We start from the raw sequence: 16,509 nt of genomic DNA on the forward strand, positions 1-16,509 counted from the left end.
GAGATAAAATTTCAAATGACTGTGATGATGAATAATTTAGATAGACAATTGCTTGCATGCCAATGATGTCATATACTGTTACTAGGAAATGGCCTCAGCCATGGACTGGTGTAGATATTGTCAGTTTCACATATTCATGTACACCCCAAACATCTGGATTCCCCTATCAGCACCATCAACTCTCAGAAAGCACATAGTCCGTGTTTTTAAGATTAGAATGTGGGTTTTATTTATTTCAGGGTGTGTGTGTGTGTGTGTGTGTGTGTTCAACACCGAGAGTAACAGTCAGCAGCCAATGAGCATTCGTTCTGGGAACAAAGGGTAGTAAAAGGCGGCGGGGGCTGCCAGGGAACCGAGGCTGGAGCCGGGAGTTGGGAGGATTTCGTAGAGGGAGGGTGGGCTGGTGGTCGCTCGGGCTGTGCCGCGTTGTCATGGGGACGGCGCGTGCGCCTGCGCCTGCGCGGCGGAAGGCGGGGGCGGTGATGACGCGCAGGGCGGGCCCCGAGGTTCGGTTGTGTGGAGCTGGAGCGGGCAGCAGGAGCGGCGCGGTCCTCGGGGCAGGTGAGTGGCCGCGGGGGTCCCGGGCCCCGGCAGGTCTCGGAGCTGGTCCGGCGCTCTGCTTCGGGCCCCGGGTGGGTCTGGCCGGGTCCTCGCCCGCACTCGGTGGCGTCCTCAGCGGCTTCCGGACGGCTGGCAGGGCGCGACGGACCGGAGGTGACAACGGTTAGCTGCGGAGCCGCTGCTCTGGAAGGGGGCAGGGAGGGCCAGGGCTTGCAGCGGGGTGTGTGCACCAGGAACGGTCTCCGGAGGTCTGGTGACTCAGATCTCCTTGGAGGATTTCCTTCTAATACGGGGCGGAGGGAGGCGTACAGACGTGGAAAGTTTCCAGTTTCAGAAGTGCAGTTATGGAGCCGTGGAGTGTGTGGGATCGTTTGTTGTATTCGTCCTATCTTCGACACATAGCTTTTTTTTTTCTTGTTTTGTTTTGTTTTCCATTAGGTAAATTACTTAGAAAGTGTAGAGTTTTAAATTCTTAACACGCACGCTTTACACCGAGAACAAATGTTTAAGAACGAAAGTTATATTGAAAATAGCTGCTGCCCTGGTCAATTGTCTTACTTTTGAAATGTCAAGGTGATATAGTTCAGCAGATTTGTACTCTCATTTTCCCGATGTGAGGATAGGACAAAGCAGAAAATATGCCTTTTCATCCTGTTAACAACTTAGGTCCTTAAACTGGTAGGTCTTAAGTGGTACGTAAGTATTACTGATCAGATGACTTGCACCAGGAAATAAGGAAATGGAATGACGAGAAGGCTCAGTAAACAATTACTCCATTATAGCCAGAGTCACTTAACTTTGGAAGCAGATTTTAGCTGTGCTGGATCTATTAAAGAGGATTTAAAAATCATGAACAAGAAAGGGCTGATTAAGATTTTGATGCACTTTTGAATTAAGCAGCCCTTTAAAATGAGCACGGCTCACCGACTTCCCCCCATTTTTGCCACTTTCTCTTAGGTAGTAAACATCCAGAGACTGTAAAAGACACCCACACACTTTAAAATACTTATACATTTAATAATCGTTCTCCTTGTACTTATTAATTGCCAAATGTTGCAACACTTACTGAAAATTTTAGCTTTTAAGGATGTAATTAGTAAACATATGGCTCAAAATTTTAAGCATTTAAAATGTAGAGCATACAGTATAAAACCTCCCCTGTGCTTGGCATAGGCTTTGGTTGTGCCCACCAGCCAGCCATATTTCCTCTGGCAGGCCAGTTCTTTTACGGTCTTAGGTACTGGTTCAGATAGTGCCTCTATGGTCAGACATGTAAATATGTTTCCCTCAGTTTAACACTGAGGAAGGCATGATTTTCTGCTGTATGTGTCTGTTTTTCCAGTTAGTAATAACATTTTGGATTATAACTTTCAGTTATGGTTAAGTTTGGCTGTGTTTTGGTCAGTGTCACTGTGACCAAGCTAGTAGGTATGATTGTCACCCTTTGCAAGTACATGTCAACTAAAGACATGAAGCGGTCTTACTGTGTCTGGAGTTATAATTGGAGCAGATGTCTAAATTGTAGGAGTTACTCCTCTTATACTTAACTTTCTTAAAATTGTAAAAGGCTTTGAACAACTATATTTAAAAAATGATAGTTTCTTTCCGCTAGCTTTTTAAAAAATGGTGTGTGTGTGTGTGTGTGTATGTGTGTGTGTACATACGTGGGAGTGGGATGGGGAGTGCAGGGAGTGGAGAGGCCAGAGTCAGCGTGCCTGTGGGGTTGAATTAGTGGTTTTGTCAGTTGCCCCAAGAATGGGTGCTGGGAACTGAACAGCATGTGTTCCTTGGAGCTCCTGCATACAGACCTGCCAGGAACCTAGGCCCCTGGGGCCCAGACTCACAACAACTCTACAGTTTTAACTTTGTCACCTTCTTAGTGTGCCCTACTAGTGTACATGGTCTGAACCTTCCTGGGCCCCACTCCTGACGGAGAATAAGCAGAACCTCCTTCCACGTTTCCGAGCTGAAGGCTCTCCCCCTGCAAGACTCCTGTCACATCACAACAGATCACAACAGCTCCAGCTCCTCTTACAGCTGTAATGAAGGGTAACCGCTTCCCCTCTATAGACCCTATACTAACCTGTGACACATATGGGCGCAGGTCTCAGTGGCTGATCATCAGAAGCCCCTGGGATGTTTGGTTTATTTATTTTTTTACAGTCCAGTCGTTGCCCCCACTCCTGGGAACTTTTTTTTTTTTATGCCTGAGGTAGTTTTTATCTGAAGATTAGCTAAAGTCAAATACTTCTCTTGGGACCTGACCTAAGTGAGTTCTCTTTCACTGTGTGTGTGTGTGTGTGTGTGTGTGTGGTGTGTTCATTCCATGTGGTCACAGAATTTCTGTTAGGATTGATTCAGGTATGTTCTTTGACACATTATATGAACTACAAGGATTGTCTTTTGTCCCTCTGGACAACCAAGGTCCTTATTATTTTATTTGAATTCAACACAACACTTTTTCTTATTTATGCTTTTAAATTATTTGTATTTAGTTGTCTGAAGTGAAAAGTTCCACAGTGGAACATTACCGGAAATTTTAAGAGTGATTTCAACGAAGGAAAACTAAGCCATTCCAAAGTATTTGGGTTTGATTATACATAGTTGAAATGGGCCACATATTTGACTTGCGCTAATTTCCCCAATTAGAATATGTGGTCCTATCTTTTAACCATTGTGAAGATTTCAACTATTATCTTTGTTCCAGCACATCATTGCTTTTGATTTTTCTTGTATTTGGGTCATTAAAACACAATACTAATTCCAGATCACAACGATCAATGAGTTATGTCAATACTTTTCGTTAATTTTTTTTATTTCTGTGGTCAAATACAGTATCTTTAATAACTTGAGTGGCTTAGGATTATGGTGAGGGAGTACCCATTATTGTTCTTATTTAAAGAGAATTTTCACTTAGGCTTATAAACATTAAATAGAATAATTGGTGCAGTTGATTTTTAAAAGTGCCTACATTACTAGTTCCTTCTGGTCATCTCTCTTATTTATCTACAGTTGGCCTCTACAAATGATGCACAGGAAATTTGGAATACAAATAAAAGTTGTTAAAAAAAACCCGTACCATCTTAGTGAGAGAGGATGGCTGGGACTTTTCTGGAAGTGCTGCAGGACAGAGCTCTTCCTGCTGACTACGGGATTTGTTTCTCCAACTAAAAGAACTAAGTTGTTTACTCACTGGTTCTCAGGCTTGAAGAATTTTGCTTAGAAGGATTCCATCCAAAACCTCCCAGTGTATATGATCGGGTTCTTCATGTTAGACCTAGAATTCACCAGCTGGTCTCACCTGCACCACCTTTCTCCTTAGCTTTCTTCTCTGCAGCTGTGGCTGAAAGAGCAGAATTTTGGCTTTCTTATTAGACTCAGCAGCAGCAGTAGCCGCAAAAACCAAATCCTAGTTCTTCCAAAATATCACTTCCCTTATTTCAATTTTTGTGTGGGCCTAAGTGACATATATTGCTCTGAGGGTGTTGGGGGACAGATAGAAAGTTCTTACTAATCTAGAAGTTACTTCATCAGACGCTTGGTTTTTCCAAACCATGTCTACAGGGATAATAGGATTGCTCCGAACAACAGCAGAGCAGTTGGTAGTGATAGAGCATCACTCTCAGGTTTCCCACCTGAAGTAACCGTCCTTTCTAGAAGGCACCAAATATTATCTGGAGATAATATTTTTTGTAGTCTTTCTTTGTTGTTGTTGTTGTCTTCATGTTTTGTGAGGAGACTCTGGTATTGCCCAAATTATTAGGAGAAAAAGAATCTTCTTAACAGAAAGTCTTTGGGGAGTTATCTTCTAAGGCCTTACTGTTCCCATGGGTTCAGGGTTCTTCATATGCCATGGCAGAGTGTTATGGTTTCGACCAGTCTGGGGTAGGCCACACATGCCTGAAGGGCTGATTGCTGAAAGGATGGGTTCTTTCCAAGGGATAAGATGAGCACAGAGCAGGAGGTTGCAGGCAGACCCCACAGATGGCAAGGACTTCTGGGGCTGCTTTGATTTCAGGAGCACTGGGTGATGCATCATGCCATCACTCCTGAATAGAAGACCTGGCAGCAGAATTCTGTGCTTTAATAGGAGTTCTAAAGGATTAACATGAGAACTCTTCCCTGGTATTATCTTGTAATTGGCATTGGTTATTATAAAGAGTCAAGAGTAGTCATAGTTCTGCAAAAAAGAGCTAAATACTTCTGACACTTGGAATTAGATCAGAGACTTAGAGCAGGGGCTTCCTCTCTGCCTTGTGACTGGGGATGGTGGAAAGCCAGGCAACAGTTTATGGCAAAGGATGCAGTAATTTATAGGATGCAGTACAGGCTGCTTAGGGTGGTTTTATAATTGATTGCTCTGGAAATAGCAACTAAATGACCCACTTCAACTTGAAAAGGACCTGTTTGTTTTTCCAGTTACTGTATGAAAGATAAAAAACGCCTCTGGTTTCATCCCCTGTAATGATAAACACTGAGCTTGTGTGATTTTGTTGGCGTTTTGGAGCACTATTTCTTATGCAAAAGTTAAAAACTGGAGGGTGCAGAGAGGCTGGAGCGAGTCTTGATCATGCAAAAGGAGGTCATTGAAGGCCCAGTTCTCTCTAGGAGCCTCCTGCTTGTGTCCACTCCTGCTCTTGTCAATTGTGGGGGGAATTTTATGTGGTGCCGGGAAGCTGGGGCTGCTTGGGGAGAGTGCATAGGTGGCTGTGTAGAAGACTAGGATTTCTGAGGGAAGATGGGGTGTTAGCTCTCCTGTGCTCTCTTCTAGACTGTCCAGTTAAAGGTGACTTTATTCTAGAGGAAAATTGCTAGAGCAATTGCTATGCATGAGATCTGTGACATCTCATTTGGTCTAGGTCAAAAAAGACTGACTGGATTTTTAGGCAGAGGAGAAACAAGGTGAGAACAGCATGGAGAGCCAGCATGAGGGAATGTAGCAGACTCAGCCAGTTCTTAGAGGGAAGGAAGGGGCCAGAAAGAAGGGCTAACCCTTGGCTCCAGCTGAGAAGTAGAGCAAAGTGCAGAGGCTTGAGGGAAGGAGCAGTGTTATCAGAGGTTGGAAAACTTTTGTTCATCTAGAAGGAAGCTATTCAATTAATTGCTTATATAGAAAAAAGAAACAAAACACAGTTGGAGGCTGTGATTGGCCTAAAACGAGAGCATCTGGTCCTAATGCAGAGGGGCTTGTTTGCAGTGTTGGGAGGGAAGAACACACGGATGGAAGAGTGTTTCCCATAGCTGCTTGTGGGATCGGCTAGCCACTCCTGCTCTGAGGCCCTTTCTCCTATCTGCTGCATCTCTATTCCATTTGTATGCTCTATTATAAACTGGAAATAAGTCGTGTTTTACTGAGATTAGAGTAGTTCTATCAAATTATTGAAGCACTTGATTTGTAGCCATCATGCAGATACAGAACTTGGTAATCCTACTGTGGGAGAATAACACTGCTACCACAACTTTTGAGGCAAATTTGAAGCAAGCTTTATTAAATGCTAGACAGAATGATGGCCACTGGCCAGGTCTATACCTGAGATTCCTAGAAAATGTCTGTGTGTTACATTAGTCAGGTCCTTAAAGAGGCAAACTCCATAAGGCTATATACTTCCCACCTTCAACAGAGGCAGGCATACATCCTGATATACTTCCTGCATATGTGTGGTCAAGCATATCCTGCACAGTTGGGGCAGCCAACCTTGTTTACCGCAGTGGAAACACTTGGCTTGTTTGTTATGCTGTGAACAACCCCCGTCATTCCAGGAAGCTTTCTGTCCTTGGGCAAGTGGTGCTTACACTTAGAGGCATTTTTCTTTTACAGATCGTAATGTAAATATTTCATATGCGGGATACCTGATATGTGACTCCTCTGAAAGGATCATGCAACCTCCAGTGGGTTGAGTCTTGACATACAGGTTGAGAAACTGCTCTAAGTCCTTTACCTTCTATCTGCTCTCCGCATGAACCATAACCCTTCCCTTCTGACCTCTTCCTCTAAGTTCATTAGTTTGACAGAAGTGCTTAAACTTCAGCAAAATACCACTAATCCTTCCCAGTTTATTATATGTATTACTATTATATAATAGATTGAGCCTGTTTCCTGTGGTAACATAGGACCAGTGGTTCTAAACCTGTGGGTCGTTACCCTTTAGAGTTGAACAACCCTTTCACAGAGGTCGCCTAAGACCATTGAAAAACACAGTGATTCACAACAGTAGCAAAATTACAGTTATGAAGTAGCAACAAAATTTTATGGTTTGGGGAGGTCACCCCAACATGAGAAACTGAATAAAAGGGACACAGCATTAGGAAGGTTGAGAACCACTGGCTTAGGACACTAAAACAAAGGTGTGGCTCTGTAATGCTAAAAGCACCTACTCAGTAGGTAAACAGTTATCTGCCTGCCTGCCCACCCATATGACCTCAGATCCTTAAAATACATAGAGTAAATTAGGACAAAGGAGAAACAGGTAATAGCATAATAGATTTCCTTATCAGAGCTCTAAGAGTGGAGAGGATAGCCAAATGGAGCATTAGCAAGCGGTGGAGGGCTTGAGTAGTAGTACTGTAGACCAAATGGACCTAAAGCCATCAACAGGACATCCCATCCATTTCACAGAAGATATTTTCTTCTCAAGTATGTGTGCAGGTCATTTCGTCTTAAGAATTTTAAAAATACTGAACTAGGAAGCATCTTTTTGATGACAGTAAAAGTAGAAATCAAGGGCTGGAGAGATGACTCAGCAGTTAGGAGCACTGACTGCTCTTCCGTAAGTCCTGAGTTCAGTTCCCAGCAACCACATGGTGGCTCACAACCATCTGTAATGGGATCTGATGCCCTCTTCTGGTGTGTGTCTAAAGACAGCAACAGTGTACTCACATACATAAAATGAATAAATCTTTTTTTAAAAAAAGTAGAAATCAAAATACAATCTTGATCACTTTTGTAGGGTAAAAGAAATCGAAGGGGAAAATAGAAAATATCAGAGACGAAAATAAAATAGAATGTATTTAAACTTCTGGAAGAGTTACCGGCAGTTACAAATGTCCAACATTGGTGCTGGGCACTGAACTTAGATCCTCTGCAGGAGCAGTGCATGCTCTTAACCACTCAGCTATCTCTCTAGCCCCTAGATCTAAGTATATGCTTATTAGTGCCCAATTCTATACTTAAAATGTGTTAAAAAGTCAGGAGTGGGGAGAGTAACTAGATTCTAAATTCACACTAAACTGAAATGTATATATATAGAGAGTGAATAACAATTAGAATCTTAAAAAAGAGTGGCGTGGGAAAGTTCATACTCAAAGCTTATTGTAGAGGTCCAGCAACGACCAGGGGGCAGGTCAGAAGGCAGGTCAGAAGGAAGTGGTACCAGAGGTCAGAAGTGATGACACACTAACCACCAGCTGATTTTCAGCTAGGCCACCAAAGCAGTTCTTCTCAAAGTAGAGCTCTATTCTTTTCGAAATCTATTCTTTTAAAGAAACAGTGCTAGAAACAACATCTTGACATGTAGGTAGAAAGAATTAAATTGCATCAGTGCTTCAACTGTGGTAAAAAAAAAAAAATGAAGATTCAAACTAGATCAAAGATCCAAATATAATAGCTAAATCTGTAAAATTCATAGACCAAAGCAGTGTTTCAATGACCATGAGTCAGTTCCTGTATGTTGTCTTTAATGTACAGCTAGCCAGGGGAAACACATTTAACTTTATCAAAGAAAAGACTTTTGTGCTACAAAGAACACTCAAAATTAAAGGCAGTCTAAGGAATGGAAGGAAAATGTTTGAAAATCTATCAGATAGGAGTATGTGATATGTCTGAACGTATACCCGCCTTCAAAATTCATTGTTTAAGTTCTGCAAACATGAAGGTGAAATTGAGTTTTGGGGAGTGAGATTTGGGGGGCTTTGCTCTTACAACCTGAGCTAGAATCCTGACAGTAGAGACACCACAGAACTGTCCTGTCCCTTCTGCCTTGTGAAGGCACAATGGAAAGTGACTGTCTGTGGCACAGGACAGGATACTTCTCCCTGTTCTCGAACCTTCTAGTGTGCAGAACTTTGAGAATTAAATTTGTATTTATAAACTAGCCAGTTCCACTGATTTTGAAACCTGAATGAATTTAGAACCTGATGCCTAGAATTTAAGCAGAACCGTTACCATTCTAAACACTCCAGTTAAATAAACAGGCAGGGGCTTTAAGTAGGCGTTTCTTCGTTGATGGAGGATGTAGGTGTAGTAAGGTAGCAAGTGGCCCAGTGCATGAAAGGATGCCAGTGTCATCATTGTTAGGAGGATGCGGTTCTGAGCACATTGACATGCTATTTCACGTCTAGCGTGGCCGTTAGCCAAACCAGATTGTAGCAGTAAGGAAATGGAGAAATAAGAATTCTGAGAGTATAAAAATAGTGTTATCCCTTTAGAAACAGTTTGATCATTTACAAAAACGTTAAATGTATTGATTTAGAAGTCATGTTCTTAGTTACATATCAAAAGTATAAAAGGCATATCTTTATGCAAAAATTCCTGAAGCATATATATTAATTATCAAGAACATTATTCATTATGGCCCTAAGGTCCAGATGAGAATGACTAAACATAAAGTGGTATAGAAACAATCTAAAATATTCACTTTAAAAGGATAAAATGCTGATAGATGAATGCCGCAGCATCGATGACCTTTAGCATACCATATGGTAGGAAGGAAGCCGACAAAAGGCCATGCATTCCATTAATCTCAGTTAAATTGTCCACAGATGTAAATCCAGAGGCAAGCGGCCTACATGCCTGAAGCTGGAGTGTGGATGGCATGGGGAAGGGGAGAGGAGTCATTTGAGTGCATAATAATATTCCAGTATTAGAAGTGGAATGATTGAATAGCTCATGTTGATATGAAAAATAAATTCTTAAAAAGGATTTGAGTTTTTCTGTATGTCAATTGTTGCCCACCCAAGACATAGAACTCTAATGATTTTTAATAAAATGTAATGGACAGTATTAGTACCTATAGCATGATTAAATACATGGTGATTGGTTAGTAAACAGGAATCCATTTATTTTACTTTTGTTGTTTGAGACAGGTTCTTTCTGTGTAGTCCTGAAACTTGCTGTGTAGATCTGGCTGGCTTGGAACCCATGATCTGCTTTCTTCTGCTTCTCCACATCCAGCTTTTTATTTTTGAGATTATAAAGTAATTACAACATTTCTCCCTTTCCTTTCTTCCCTCTAAGCCCTCCAATGTACCCTCCCTGCCGTCTTTCAAATTCAGGACATCCTTTTTCATCTTATCATGTGCATGTATGTGTGTGTCTTTATATTTATATTCCTAAATGTAACCCGCACAGTCTGTAATATACTTTGCAGGGCTGACCATTTGAAGTTGAATAACCAGTTAGTATGTTCTTCCCTGGGGAAGAGCCCCCACTCCCCAGCATTTTTAGTCGTCTGTATTTCTTTGTGTAGGGTTGAGGCCTTGTGGTCTTTGCCTGTCTGCATTGGCATGTATGTTATTGTCCATATTCAGCTCATGGATAGGCAGCTGTGTTGGTGAGACTTTTATGGACGTATTTTCAACATTACTAGGATACATAGTCTTACAGCAGCTCCCTGATTTCTGATGCCTACAAGCTTTTCCACCCCTCTTCTGAAGTGTTTCTGAGCCTTGGGTACAGGAGTGTTTTGTAGACAGATCCACTGGGACTGGGCCTCACAACTGCATTTTGATTGGTTTTGTGGTTTTCTGTATTGGTTTCTATCTGTTGCAAAGAGAAGTTTTTTGGGTTTTTTTGTTTTTTTTTTTGTTTGTTTTGTTTTTGTTTTTTGTTTTTCGAAGTTTTCTTGCTGAGGGGTGAAACTACACTTTGTGATACAGATACTTAGAATGTAGTTAAGAATTATGCTAGTTTAGTAAAGTGTGGTTGTGTTCTTCCAGTATCCGCAACCTCACTAGCACTGAGTAGTTAGCTAACTTAGGAAATGTATGGTGTCTTCACCATTCATCTCTGGGGCAGTAGCCATAGGGTGTATGTTTTGGGGGTCTCTTAAGACAGCCCTGGCCAATAACTCATGTCTTTCGTTGGGGTGCTGTTGTAGTAAGTAACCATCACTGGGACTGAGAACGTGCACAGAGGGACAGACTGCCTGCTGATGGCTTCGTTCTGGGTCTTGTGAGACGCTTCTTAGGAGACATGGTGGAACGAACTTACAGTGACTTTTCACTTTAGCATGTCACAGTTTAGAATTTACTACCAATCCATAGGAAAGGGTTTCTGGGTGAACTGTTCCTTCGGAGTAGCCTGATGGCTTTCTCCTGCTTTTCTGCTCATTATAGCATGGCTAAGCTTGTTGAATCATCTCCCCGTGGTGGGAACTGCTAGAGAAGCAGGTTCTGTAGGAGCCTGGTTGGAGAGTGTGCTGGCTCCAGCATGGCTGAGAGGCTGGCTGCCCTGGCCAAGAGCTCAGCAGCCTCCTCCTCTAAGCAGTGCAGGCAGGCTTTAAAAGGTTCAGCTCTGGGTTTGGAGAGCAGGAAATAAAGAATAGATTTGGAAGTGGGAGGTGATGGAGCAGGCTCAGTGATTTGCCAAACCTATTAGTAATTAGTAATTGTTTTATTTGGCTAAGTGGAAGTCTCAGGCATTTACCTCAGAATAGCTAAACAAAACTTAAAACATGTGTCTGTGTAATATTTCAGATAATTTTATTTTAAATTGCTACGAAAAGCAATTTATGGTAGCTTAACAAACATTGAACTATATATAGAAATGCTAACAATGAAAGGCAATAGTTTCCTTTTTTACATCCCTTCCCTCTAGCTAAAACCATTGCTAAAAATATAGATGGCATATGTTAAGTTTTTCCATATACTATGAGTATCTTCCTAGTGCAGTTTGCCTGCATACTATTTTCTGTTGGCACTGTTGGTAGAAGGTAATATGTCTGTCCACGCCCAAGAGTGTTTTGTGAAAGGCTCTTTCCTGACCCTGGTTTAGCTGAGGAGTACTGTGTCAGCTGAGGGTAAGCCACGTGCTTTTCTTCTTTGATTTTCACAACTTGTGAAATGAAGGGAGCTTTTCTTGATGTTTAAAATCCAAGATGAATGTAGTTGGGTAGCTGTGGGAACAGAGAGACAGTTTGGTAACAGCTGTTAAATGTCTACTAACTATGATATGCCTTAAATAGTCCCATTATTTTTGTTGTAGTTGTTTTATTTTTATTTTGTTTTTTAAGCTTTTTTATTGTATTAAACATTTGTTAAATGTTTATATCCATATTGTTGGCTGTACATACTGTGTGATACTTTTTTTTTCATTTTTTAGAAAATATCTGCAGAAATGTCTCTTTATCCATCTCTTGAAGATTTGAAGGTAGACAAAGTAATTCAGGTATGTTTGCTTTTCGTTTAAAAAATGTTTCATAATGTTTTCTTTGAAATCAAACAGGAGATATTCATTAGTTGGTATATTCCTAAGTCTGTTTAAGTCTCTTGTAGACTAAAACATTGATTAGAAATTCGTTTTTATTTCTCTGTATCTATTAGCCCTGGGGTAAAATTTCTTTCTTAGATAAACAGAAGTTAAGTTGTATATGTGTGTGTATGTTTGTATACATGCATCTTGAAAGTAAACTTGGAAGTCGGGGCATTAGATCTGTTGGTAGTGTAGTTGGAGTTAGACGGTTGTGAGCTGCTAGGCTCCAGGGCTGGGAACTGAACTTGGGCCTGCCCAAGAGCACTCCTCCCCCCCCTCCCTCCCTTTGTTTCTTTCTCTCTCTCTCTCTTTCTCTCTCTCTCTCTCTCTCTCTCTCTCTCTCTCTCTCCTCCCTCCCTCCCTCCCTCCCTCCCTTACTCTCTTCCTCCCTCCCTTCCTTCCCATTGGTGTTGTATGTATGTATGAATGTCTGTGTGAGAGTGTCAAATCTGCTGGAACTCATTATGGATGGTTGTGAGCTGCCTTGTGGGTGCTAGGAATTGAACATGGGTCCTCTGGAAGAGCATTCAGTACTCCTAACTATTAAGTCATCTCTCCAGACCTAGATAGTATTTCCTTAAATTTGTTTTACAATTTTCAAAGATAGCTTAATTTTCTTAGTACAGTTTAAATTACAGAAGACACATGTAAGTTGTTGGAATATATAATATGCATGCCAGCCCTTTAGATAGTGGTAGTTTTGTTGGAGCATTTTTGTTTGTTTGTTTGGTTGGTTTTTGAGGTCTTTAGGAGGTGTGATGAGTCTAGAATAAATGTGCCTCCTCCCTGAGGATAAAGTGTACAGAAGCAATGAGGTAAGTGCTGCTATTAGAGCAGGAGGGAGAGCTCAAGGGTAGACTGGAAAGTATGTCAGCTGACCTAAGAGAAGCAGAGTCCCCTCACAGGTCCTATGATGTTCCAGCAGAGAGCTGGCTGCTGGGAGATGGAATGGGCAGGGGCAGGAAGTGGGGTGGCTCTTCTGTCCCTGCTAGATTTTAAAATATTCCTGGTCCAGCCACTCAGGCTAAGAGGTTCTGACTCGGATCCACAGATGGATGACACGTGTGGTTTTGATCTTGAGATGCCCTGGCAAGAAGTTACAGAAGAGTATAACATTCCTTGTCTGGCCCATCTCACCTCAGCAGCGAACTGGCAGTTCATATTTTGTAAATTATTTTGCAGTAGCCATTATGATTGCTTACTTATGATTGCTACATTATGATTGCGTTCAGCACCACATTATTGTAGAACTTCTTTCAGCTCCAGAATCTTAACAGCCTGTCCTTGACTGTGTGTATCAAGCCCTGGATCCGCCCATCCCCAGCACTAACCAAGCTGAGCATAGTGACATATGCCTCTCTCTCATCCAGTACTGGGGAGCTGGAGGCAGGGGCGTCAAGACTTGATGGGAATGTCACACTCAGCTAAGTGATGAGTTTGAGGCTGGTTTCAAATACCAAGAAAGAAAAGAACATGCAGTTGATGTATCTGCAGGCACACTGTTAGGCACTGACGGTGAGATGTGGAAAGTGGTATCATTCAGTTTTTAAGGTATTCCACAATTTTTTAATTTACAGGTTTCCTTTGGGTGAAAATGATTTCTGAACTGTTTCAAGTGAAACTCTAAGTAAAACTTCAGTTGTTAGTTTGTTCTGTAAAGTACTAGATTTAACATGTAAATAGTATAAGAAAGATGTAGATATTTTTGTTATTTGCTAAAATTTTCTTTTCTTTTCCAGGCTCAAACTGCTTATTCTGCCAATCCCGCCAGCCAAGCATTTGTTCTGGTGGATGCTTCTGCTGCTCTCCCTCCAGATGGAAGTAGGTTTATACTTTGCTCTTGGTGGGGTGGAGGGACAGAGATAAATATAAAGGCCTTCTTCTCCCCTGAAATTCAGAATCTGGGATTTTGTTTTGACATGTTATGGTTTTTTTTTTTGAAGAAATACTTGTTTAATTAAGAGTGATCTTTGCTCTTGTGAGACTATGCCGGGGCCTAGCAAACACAGAAGTGGATGCTCACAGTCAGCTAATGGATGGATCACAGGGCTCCCAATAGAGGAGCTAGAGAAAGTACCCAAGGAGCTAAAGGGATCTGCAACCCTATAGGTGGAACAACAATATGAACTAACCAGTACCCCCGGGAGCTCATGTCTCTAGCTGCATATGTATCAAAAGATGGCCTAGTCGGCCATCACTGGAAAGAGAGGCCCATTGGTCAGGCAAACTTTATATGCCCCAGTACAGGGGAACGCCAGGGCCAAAAAGGGGGAGTGGGTGGGTAGGGGAGTGGGGGGGTGGGTATGGGGGACTTTTGGGATAGCATTGGAAATGTAAACGAGGAAAATACCTAATTAAAAAAAAAAGAGTGATCTTTGAGTATGAAGGTGAGTCTTAGGGCATAATAAAATTCTTAGTTTGATTCATAATCTTTAACATAGTCTGTTCATTAGTGGGAAACACACTCTTCCATGGGACTACAGTTTTCCCAACTGCCGCTCTCTCCCGCATCCATCCTGAAATGCCTCTTTCTTACTTTGCCGGGGAACTCAGGAAGTTTCCAACTGTCTTCTTTTTGGGATATTTTTCAAAACTAGGAGTTGCTGTTCAGACTGGATAAACCATAGCCTGTCCTCCTTCCACCCTGAATCAGAGGCTTCAGGATAGAGCCTCTCTGTAAGACATGAAGAGACTAAGGAAATGATTAACTTAAGTCCCGGTGGCCTTACCTCTTCTCATGCCATCTCTTCACTTTATTCTTTGTAATGACTCTACTCTGAAATCAAAATAGATCATAGAAAAAGATTTTGGAAGAAGCTCACTTCAAAAAAAAGTTAACTAGTAATGTTTAAACCGTCTGTTTGTCTCATTTCGTTAGAATAAGCCTGTCAATCTTAAAGTGGTAGGACAGAGTCCATCCCAGGCTTTGACATTGTCCCCTATTACTTGAGGGAACCATCCCATCCTGTCCCATCGCTGTGTGTGGAGTGAGTTAAGTGGCTGAGGCACTAAACACTTCGGGGATTCTGAACTGAAGAGTCCGTGCCATAACCCCCCCAATTTTCTAAGGTTTTAGGATTATGTTAAAAAAGAGGGGGGGCAAGGTCATTTATTTGGAAAATTATTTTTACCTTTGAGTAGTTACCTCTCTGTGTCTTTTATTTCCATTTCTATATTTTATATTTGTACTGTGAACTTTTTTGCTATTTTTCTTAAGAGAAATCAGCAGCTCTCAGTGTTGAGTGGTATTGTGTAGGATGAGTCTCCAGCAGGGGTCAAAAGCAGACCGCATGACTCGCACAGGTCTACTGATGGCTAGATGACCGTCAGCTTTTAAGGTCTTGCTATCTAGCCTTGGCTGGTCTCAGATTTGTGGTAATCCTCCTGCTTCTGCCTCATAACTGGAGTCTGGGCTTAAGCCCATGTTGCCACCATGGCCAGCTTGAGACCATTTTAAATGAGGATTTGGACACCTGCACACTATGGTGGTCTGTGGTGGGTCCTGAAGTGCACCATGGCCGCAGACGGTGACTCTGGGTTAGAAAGCTAAGACGGCTTCGGATGGGTTTCAGAGGTTAGGGCTTTTGCATTCAAGTGGTTGTGGATTTTTTCATTCTAATTGTGTCAGAGATGGGAAGATATCCTTCCATTTTATGCATCTAAATCTTTGTGCCTTATTTTTTTTTTAAATTGAACACAGCAAGTTCATACTAAGTTGTTATTTTGAATATTCTGCCAATGCCTTTTTCTTTGTTTATATTAGATCTGTATCCTAAACTGTATCCAGAGCTCTCTCAATACATGGGACTGTCTTTAAATGAAGCTGAAATATGTGAGAGCATGCCCATGGTCTCTGGAGCACCAGCACAAGGGGTATGTACAGTCTGATCTTAAGTCCCACAAAATGTCCTTTATACATAGGTGTAAACCCATTTATAGGAAACTCACATGTTCATAACTTTAGGGTTGAACTGTCCTAAGATTATAAAATTCTTTCTAGAAGTATTTCTGAACATTGTCATCCACTGGTGAATTGATTAGGTCTTTGTCTTGTGCATTTTATCCTTCCCTAACCCGGCCCCTGCCGGGTTTCTGAGTTACTTTTATCCTTTCTAGCTGTATAACTGCACTGAGGTTTGGAATTCTGACATAGAGTTACTAAGTAGTACAATTATTTCTTAACATATTTCACAGCAAGTCTTGTTCCAGACATAATTTCATTCTGGATAGGTTAGTCACTTGAAGTATATAACTGACATATTATTTTGCTCACGTTCTTAATATTCCTCCTCCTGTAATTAGAAGCCATTTTTATTTTTATTTTTTTGTAATTAGACTGAGATTCTAGGTTTGAATGTAGCACATAGCTCTTGCAGTAATTATAGTTACAAGCTTCATGACTGAATCCACTTCTATCCTCTTGCTACTGCTTATGCAGTACCTGGCTTTTATATGTTGAAACTTCAATATTTATTGAAAGC

The 16,509-nt window shown here is 41.6% G+C and overlaps 1 protein-coding gene across 4 annotated transcripts in view; it reads left to right on the forward strand.

Moving 5' to 3' along the window:
* The first annotated feature begins 481 nt into the window (after window positions 1-481).
* Window positions 482-16,509, forward strand: part of Sdcbp (syndecan binding protein) — a 30,443-nt gene continuing 14,415 nt past the window's right edge. For 2 of the 4 annotated variants that reach the window (NM_001098227.1, NM_016807.2), the window contains exons 1-4: window positions 482-561; window positions 11,879-11,944; window positions 13,768-13,849; window positions 15,792-15,901. In NM_001098227.1, coding sequence (NP_001091697.1) covers window positions 11,894-11,944; window positions 13,768-13,849; window positions 15,792-15,901 — 243 coding nt within the window. In that variant the 5' untranslated portion in view covers window positions 482-561; window positions 11,879-11,893. Of the gene's footprint in view, window positions 724-11,878; window positions 11,945-13,767; window positions 13,850-15,791; window positions 15,902-16,509 lie in introns of all 4 variants that reach the window. The other 2 variants (XM_006538084.4, XM_030253672.1) reach the window with 2 other exon arrangements.

Source organism: Mus musculus, chromosome 4 (genome assembly GCF_000001635.26).
Source record: "Mus musculus strain C57BL/6J chromosome 4, GRCm38.p6 C57BL/6J".
Classification (NCBI taxonomy): Eukaryota; Metazoa; Chordata; class Mammalia; order Rodentia; family Muridae; genus Mus; species Mus musculus.